This window comes from Myotis daubentonii, chromosome 15, assembly GCF_963259705.1.
Source record: "Myotis daubentonii chromosome 15, mMyoDau2.1, whole genome shotgun sequence".
Lineage (NCBI taxonomy): Eukaryota > Metazoa > Chordata > Mammalia > Chiroptera > Vespertilionidae > Myotis > Myotis daubentonii.
The window spans coordinates 13,466,354-13,475,028 of NC_081854.1; the positions used below are offsets into that span (position 1 = coordinate 13,466,354).

The 8,675-nt window shown below is 47.7% G+C and overlaps 1 protein-coding gene across 1 annotated transcript; it reads left to right on the forward strand.

Annotated features, from left to right (window-relative positions):
- The first annotated feature begins 3,877 nt into the window (after window positions 1-3,877).
- On the forward strand, window positions 3,878-6,701 carry LOC132217302 (carcinoembryonic antigen-related cell adhesion molecule 21-like). Its single transcript, XM_059667387.1, has 3 exons — window positions 3,878-3,941; window positions 4,820-5,173; window positions 6,424-6,701. Exons 1-3 carry the CDS (start codon window positions 3,878-3,880, stop codon window positions 6,699-6,701), a joined length of 696 nt encoding a protein of 231 aa, XP_059523370.1.
- Window positions 6,702-8,675: the final 1,974 nt, after the last annotated feature.

Genomic DNA, 8,675 nt, shown 5'->3' on the forward strand with positions numbered 1-8,675 from the left:
GGAAACTGAAGATTTTTGAAGTGGGATCACTTGCCTAGAGTCCCACAGCCTGCATGTGGGCTCAGACATGCCATGTATTGGCACATGGAATTTATGCTCCACTCCTTTCCATGTTCCCTCCGATGTCAGGTAGACTGAAAGGTTAAATATTCCATTCCCCCACTCCTTGTGATTGAGAATCCAGATATGAATTAAACTCAGCCTCTGAGATGTACTTATGTGTGATTTGGAAGCTGGAGAGGAGATGGGCCTATTATTTCTGCTACTGTGTTGACCGATGGGTGGCCTCTGGCAGACACAGCTAATTCTTTACCTGTGGGAGGGGCTGTGCCAGCGTGACCTTGAAACCCAACCTTCAGTGGCAACTTTTTATCTTCTATTTCTCTAGCCCTTTGATAATTTTACAAGCACCTAATTCTTTGTGTGAAAGACTTTTCTACACAAATGTTTATGGAAAGTTTATCTGAGAGCCTGTCTCTCCTTACAAGTTAAACTCCTTGAGAGCAGGGCCCACGTATTTTCTGCTCTCTGTGGTGTTCCCAGGGCGCAGCCCTGACCAGAAACACCACAGATACTCAGTAAACACTCATTAAATGGATGAGGGAAGCCATATAATGGAAGCAGGTCACCCTGTGTGACAACTGCAGTCAAATCATGTTCCTTATCCACACGAAGGCCTTGGCGTCAGCCTGGGAGGAAGCCACAGACCTTTTTTACACTGCGATGTCCCAGGGCCAGGTATTTACCTCACCTATAGTCAGGAAAGGGGGACAGGAACTTCCTAACAGTGAGGCGTCAGACCACTCTGATTTCATTGCCAGGAAATCACAGCCCTCCCCACCTCTCATCTCTTCAGGAACTGGAAAGCAGCCTGTGCTCTTTCTCTTATCACAGATCCATTACCTAGCAGACATTCTGGAATCTCCATCCCAGGTAGGGTTTCTACCAAGGCAGGAGGGTGCTTACCCTTACCTCAAGGAAATTAGGGGATGACTCCCCATCCCCAAGGTCCCTGGTATGAATACAGCTGCCTGCAGCCCCAAAAGACATCTCACCAGCCCACAGTGACCTGGGGAAAAGGGGGAACTTCCGCAGCAGGATGGGAAAGGAGAACCCAGGATCTGGGGTTGCTTCCATTTCAGAGGTTCTGAGGGTCCCTTGGGGACTCCCCTCCCCTAACAAAAGGACCCACACAGTCCCCTGGTTGACACTCCATGTGGAGCTGCTCTAGAACATGGGCCCTATGGGGAGGCCTAGAGCAGATGACAGACAGGGACACAGGAGACTGCATGCAGCATCCCAATGCTGTGATGGGAATCACAGAGGGCATTTTGGGGATCAACCATCCAGGCCAGCGCCCTCTCCCAAAAGAGCGCTCACCAGACCCTGGCTTTGAAAACCTGGAACAGAACATCCTCCTGAAACAGCATATCCACCAGAGGGGACAGCTCTCTGGACACTGGACTCATAATACTCTGGACAAAGCCAGTCCTCTCACTGGGCCCAGCCTGCCCTGGGATGCAGTCAGGAGGCATGAGACACACAGGGACACGGTCCCGGATGGCTGGCTCTTAGTCTAGAGGTCAGAGCTCACCTCTGTCCAGGGCTCCCAGTGAGCTCCCACCTTCTGGAGCCTGGTCAGCATTCCTAGTGCAGTACCTGACATTGCCTGCAGGTCTCCTTTTGCCTTCTAGGGGCGATATTGAGAAGCACCTACAAAACACAGGAAACCACACTTGAACTGGGCTTTGGCTAAGGAGGTGCAGAAGGAGACCTATTTCCATTCCCTGACTAAAAGATTTTTCTGGTTCCCTCCGTCATGCCTGTCCTGTCCTACCTACTCTTTCCAGAAACTGTGAATGAAAAAGCAGCTGTGCAAAGAACCCGATAAGCCCAGGGGGCCCCATGGCAGGCCTGACAAGCTCAGTGACGCACAGTGTGGGCTGATCACAAATGCCTAACTGGGCAGGTGATGGCAGGTAGTCATGTCCCAGGCCTACAGCTTCCTTAGAAAATGTCAGACTTTACCTCAAGTGAGCCCTTTCCCCGTTCTTATGCATCATGGATAACATACCTTTGACATCACATACCTCGAGCAAATTTTCTTTGCTAGACCCATTGAGGGCAGAGCCTGTGGCACCGGAATACAAGACCACAGAACACTCTCATGTTGCCTGGTTCCCTGTACAACCTCTGTACCTGCTATAAATGTTAACTATCCTGGACACTCCAAAGTAAAAATAATATGTGTTTCTCCATTTTGCTTTTTATTTATTTCTAGAGATGTCCCTGCTATCCTTTCCCTCACTTTCCAATGGATTTCATTCAACTTTTTCATCTTCTCCTTTGATTATAATGTAAAAAATAAGCCACAAAAATGCTATTCTTCTTAAGATTTGAGATCTTGATTGCAGTCATATGACATCAATTCAGCTGAAATACTCATAACAATCCTCCACAGGTTTGGACATTTCCGACCTTGACAGGGTCTAGGGGCAGCTGCTTTTTCAAGGACCTTTATGTTGCTCACCAACTCATAACTGGAATCACACATGGGTAAGGTGAGGTGTCCTCAACAAAGTTCCCCAGGCAGAGGACAGAGGCTGCCAGAACAGTCAGGGAGGACATGGAGTGGGTCAACCAACAAGGAGAGGGAGGGTCTCCTTTGTTTGGAAACATTCCCCAAGGTCCACAGAGCCCACAGCCACCTGGGCTCCCACCACAATTCTTGCTTCACACCTTACCCTTCCCACCTCGAAACTGCAGGTCCTTCTGAAACCCTTGGTGATGGGTTCTCTGTCTCTGGAAACAACACCCAGGCTGGTGACAACCTGAGATAGAGTGAGGGTCCCCTCTGCACTCATCACCCAGCTAGACGCCTTCTCACAGCCAGTCACCTCTTTGGCCTTCCTGCTGGGAGGAAATCCCATCTTCCCAGCACATTTGAGAACACAGGGAAGACCTAGTGCCCAGCTGTGTTTCTGTGTCACAAACAGAAATAATCCCCAGTTTGGGGCCTGTGGGGTTCTCTTTGCGGTGCTGACAGGCCCAAGGCCAAGATGCAGCAGGGTCCAATGTTGCGGTGAGAGGGTCACCCTCTCTGGGGACACATGCCTCCATTTGTCTTGCTGTTGCAAGTGGGCTCTACAGACCATTAAGATCCACCTCCCCTGGGAGCTGGTCAGATGCAGTGTCTCTGGTCCACTGTACACCTGGCGAGTCAGAATCTGCATTTTAACAGGATGCGGAGACCCTCCCTGTGCACAGGAGAGGGGCAGGACCCCCCATCCTCACTTCAAAGGGTCTCATCCTGGCATCCATGTAGATGGGCATCTGCTGAAGTAGCCTTTCTAAAATGTCACCTGGGCATCCTAATCCTTAAAAAGTTTTCACAGCAGATCCAATGCAGAGCCAGGGTGAGATCCTTGTGACAATTTTTTGAGGTGGGCCTAGAATTCTTTTGCTGAAGGAAAATGTCAAACGTGCACTGACAGGGAGCTGTGGAGAATGACCAGGAACTGGACGCCTCAGGCCAGTGCTATTCTGGGCTCGTGTCTGTGCATGTGGAAGTTTGTGTTTGTATGTGTGTGTGTGTTGTGAGAGGCTTCAGCAGTTTCCACGGAACCAAAATACAGAGTAAAGGTAAACTGAAAGGTGCAACAGGGTTGGCAAAAATGAGGGGAGGGAGAGGGAGGGTCCTGGGCCCTGACCCAGCCCTGGCCCACATGACCAGGGAGGTTATCTTGCCCCAGCAGGAGGCTCAGCACACAGGAAGGAGGGACAGCACATCCCACCAGTCTGGACAGAGGTGCCTGGGAGCCTTACTGGATATCGAGCTCTTGTCTCAGAGGGAAGGACGGAGCAGGCAGCAGTCACCATGGAGTTCCCTGCAACTCCTACCCAGAGAGGACTTGTCCCCTGGCTGGGGCTCCTACTGTCTGGTAAGGAGGGGACAATCCATGGGAATGGAAAGGAGGTTGGGAGTCGGAGACTGGCCAAGATCTCCTGGGGAGGACAGCACTCTGGGAGGGGAGGAAGGGCTTCCCTTTGGACCTGAGTGAAAGGACAGGGGTGCAGAGTAGTATGAGAGAGGGGGCTCTCAGCAGCAGGAAAATCTCATGATGTGAAAGTGGTGAGAGGGCCAGGAAAACCTCAATTGCTGTTCATTTTCTGTTATTCATCACTGAGTATTGAATTTTGACAACTGACCACAGTCATGACAATTTATTTCAGGTGATACCAGAAACATTTTAACCAGGGGTGCTAAACATTGTCACCACCACCAACTAAAAATATGGGAAAATACAACATGAGACGTGGTCAAGCCCAGAACACTCATTCATGCACCCACAGGTGTTTACAGCCTATTTCAGGCACTGGGGGCACAAGATCACAAAATCCCCTGCCCACATGCAGCTCACATTATACAGAGAGAAAAGAGATGAGAAGAGATCTATTTGTGATATCAGGTACTCACAAGTGCCCCAAAGAGAACAGAGCGGGACAGGTCAGAGAGTGAAGATAGAGGTTATTTACAGGATGTGGTCAGGGAAGATCTTCCAAGAAGGCCCCTGAGTGTCAACAGGGATCTGAGGGCAGTGAGGAGGACAGCCACACAGACAGCTGGGAAAGAGTATTCAAAACAAAAAGTATAGGTTCCGAAGTGCTGAAGCCATGTTGGCCATGTTGCTGACCTTGACCAAGGAGATGCACACACGAACTCACACGCAAACCAAGGCTGAGAGATGAAGAGAAATGCCTCATCTCTCCATCCCAATACACAGATGAAGTACTGACCAATCTCTCTCTTCCCTTCTAGTCTTCCTCTTATCCTTCTGGATCCCGCCCACCACTGCGCGATTTGAGATTGTCATGACCAGTGCTCTTGAAGGGCAAGATGTGATTCTACGTACCAAAAATAGGCCTCCAGGTGTTTCAGGCTTTGTTTGGTACAGGGGAATAGAGATGAACTACTATACTCTTATTGCATCTCTTACATTGCATTCAAGGCGATCTCTAAGAGGGCCCGAATACAGTGGTCGAGAGACAGTAAACCTTGATGGATCCCTGACCATAAGAAAAGTCAATGTGTGGGACCTAGGAATCTACATCGTAGTAGCCGTCCTTCATAATTCACAAAAAGAAATTGGATTTGGACGGCTCAATGTATACCGTGAGTTATTGCTCTCTGACCTCTAGGTTTCGGGTGGGGTGAATTCTAGTACACATACAGAACTGCCAGCTTTGGACTCTCCTCCATCCCCCTCTGCATCGTGTCCCAAGCTAGGTTTGGGCATTTAGTGCAGGACACACAGTGGAGACAAACTTCCTAAGGTCAGAGTTCCCTTCCCAGATTTCAGCCACACAGACATTCACCACAGAGGGAAGGACCAGTTTGATGGGAGTGAGTCAGCAGAGAGAGACCCTTGTCAGTCCAGGTCCCTGGGCCCCTTTCCCTGAACATGTGCCTGAGATAGAGCCTGCAGGAATCTTTAAGGACCTGGCCTGAGGGGCTCCCTGGGTTCATCACAGAGAATCCTAGTTTGGGCAGCCCCTCTCCAGACTCTGTCACAATGTCCTGACTCCAAAGGCCCTGGGGAGCGTGTGTCCGGTTGGGTTTTGCCTCCAGAAAAGGGCTGAGTGAGAACAACAGTTTTCCATATGCCAGATTCACAAGGCCCTGACCTGGTCTCTAGTTGGGGCTCAACACTAAGAGCCATGTCTGGGAAGAGATGGAGCCTGGTCCTTCACCTGAGGCAGTGTGAGGAGAGCACAATTAGATGAGCTTCCCAGATTCTTAGCTGGCTGTTCTGGGAGGCTTAGGAGAGTCCAGAGAAAGGTCAGCATCCCAAGGGAGGAGCAGGAGAAAAGATGCTCCTGGCGGCTTCTCATCCACCAGGGATCAGCCCAGGGGATTCTCTCTTGGAGTCTGTCAATAACAGATGCCTCTTATTTGAGCAGTTTTCCTTCCCAATATTTATGTCAGATACTGTGAGTATTTTCTCATTAGTACATTGTCAGCCTGGCAGTCAAATATTCATTTTCCTTCACTGAGGAGAAAGTGAGGCACAGGGAGATACAGTCCCTAAGCAGAAACACGAAGACCATGAGAAATTGATCTGAGTCACTTGAGGTCTATCTTCAGCCATAGCCCCATCTTTTCCTCCAATCCCAGTGGCCTTATGAGATGTCTTTGGATCCCTAGGTCAATCATTGGTTCATTTCCTTCCTTCTTAGGGGTCTTCAGCTCAGAGGGGTAGATTTGGTTTGGGGAGGGATGGCAAATTTAGAATAAATTAATTTTTACTGTGGAACAAAATTACCCTCAGAACTATCAGAGTCAGGGCTAAGATCTTTGAGGAAGGTGCATGCCCCAGGTCTCAAGCTCACACTCAATCATTCTCTCTCTCTATTTCTTCACAGGGCCAGTGAGTGTGCCCATACTCCTAGCCAGCAACACCACAGTCACAGAGAATGAGGATGCTGTGGTCATGACCTGCTACACAGATGAGAGCTCCACCAACTGGTTATTCAATGCTACGCGTCTGCGGCTCAGAGAGAGAATGAAGCTGTCCCAGGACCACAGAACCCTCACCATAGACCCTGTCAGGAGAGAGGATGCTGGGAACTACCAGTGTAAAGTCTCCAACCCCGTCAGCTCCACTGAAAGTGCACCTGTAGAGTTATATGTCAAGTACTAGTGATCCTCCTCCCCTCCACTATGTTCTTAAACTAAAAATAATAAAAGTAAAAATAACGATGCACCTATTAGATTTCTTGTGGTGGTGGAAATTGCTTAGAAGACTTGCTTTGAATCAATAAATACTAAAAAATGTGAGCTGGCATTGTCATTATTGTTGGCCTAAGGTAACATTCCACATTGGACCCCATCTCTGGTTGGTCCCATTTCCACCATCTCCACAATGGAGGGGACACCATGTGCTTCACAGGAGGGACAGTCATTGTGTGATGACTGGCAGGAGTAAGAGATAAGTTCACAGGAACATGAACTCTTTCCCATTCCAGGGAGACTTGTGGAGGGTGCCTGGACACTTGTGATGATGGGAATAGACAAGAAAACACCTATGTGAGATGCAACAGTGACTTTGACTCCCTGTTTGACTTCTCCCAAAAAATTACTAATGCCTTCTGGAGTATTCTTATGTTTATAGCAATAGACTTATTTGCATGAATTCAGTAGCACTCTGTCCTCTTTGTTGATAGAATAGAATTGCAAACGTAGGTAACGCAACCAAGTCATAGCAAATGTCCTAGTTCAAACTGATGCCCACAGAATTATAAATGACCTCATTTTTTATGGAGCTAATTTTGACCTGATGAAGACTTGTAATCTGTTTGAGAGGAGGGCATTACCCAAAGCTAGAGAGACTGCAGGTGAAGTGTGAGGGTGAGGTCGCCTAACCTCAAGGGGCTGTTAAATCTCCCATCTCAGGTTTCATAGAAAAACTTGCATCAGAGCAAGCTATAAGGTGAATGTCAGTCCTCTGCACTTAGTTCACTAAGGAGAAACCAGCCATGTTGGAGGATGGAGGATACTCTTCTTCCTTGGAGATGACATTTGATCAAAGTGAAGGTGACTGCAGAGAGAAAAGTCTCCTTGTAAAACTCTAGAAGCACAGCCTTCTGGGAGATCAGATGCCATCTCTGTTCAGTCTCTCAACTATTTTGCATCTATTTATAAATGGCTGGGAACTTGCACTTCTTGATGCAAACTGCGTGTTGGCTGAGAGGAATTAGTTCTGTTTCCCTCTGCTGTGCAGAAAGCAGTTGTGTTATGAACAAGAGTCCTAATTATTCCCTCAGAGTCTCTAACCTTTCTTCCTGACTCTAAGCCTCTTACCTCGATTATTTTTTAGAGCATTTCCTTTAGAAATGTAACTGCAATATGTAATTGCAGATTCTTTCTCTGTCCTTTTGAAATTTACCTCTAAGTCTCCTTAAAAGCTTCTTGCCGCCCAGCTGGAGTGGCTCAGTTGTTAAGCATCAAGCCAAGAACCAGGAGATCATGGTTCATTTCCCAGTCAGGGCACAGGCCTGGGTTTCAGGCTTGAAATCTTGTAGGGGTGTGCAGGAAGCAGCCAATCAATGATTCTCTTTCATAATTGATGTTTCTATGTCTCTCCCCTTCTTCCTTCCTCTCTCTGAAACCAATAAAAGCATATTTTTAAAAAACACAACTTCTTTCCAGTGATATGATTCATAGATTATCTGCCTAGAAGGTTTGGGTCCATTCTGTTAAAATTTAATTCTCCTGTTTTCTGTGTTTCAGTCGTTGAGGAAGAGTGGGAGCTTAACTTGGATGGGGACATTTAACACCAAGATGTAAAAAATCCTGCTTACCCTCACCAGTGTGGCTAAGTTGGTTGGCACTTTGTCCCAGACACCTAAAGCTTGCATGTTCAATCCTTGGTCAAGGAATTTATGGGAGGCAACTGGTTATTTTCTCTCTCACATCTCTCTCTCTCTCTCTCTCTCTCTCTCTCTCTCTCTCTCTCTCATCAATAAAAACTTATTTAAGAGTTAGGTTTAAATGTAACAATAATGAAAACCCTCCCATCAGGATTTCATGAGTTTTATTTATCTTTTGTGTCAATCCAATTAGCAAATACAGATGCCTATGATTCCTTCTCCTGTTCTTAAAATCTCCACAGCCT

Bases quoted from the DNA above. Each gene is read 5' to 3' on its own strand.
- LOC132217302 (XM_059667387.1), top strand. From the start codon at position 3,878: ATGGAGTTCCCTGCAACTCCTACCCAGAGAGGACTTGTCCCCTGGCTG. The intron at 3,942-4,819 runs GTAAGGAGGGGA...CTTCCCTTCTAG, and splicing joins GCTGGGGCTCCTACTGTCTG to TCTTCCTCTTATCCTTCTGG. The intron at 5,174-6,423 runs GTGAGTTATTGC...ATTTCTTCACAG, and splicing joins TGGACGGCTCAATGTATACC to GGCCAGTGAGTGTGCCCATA.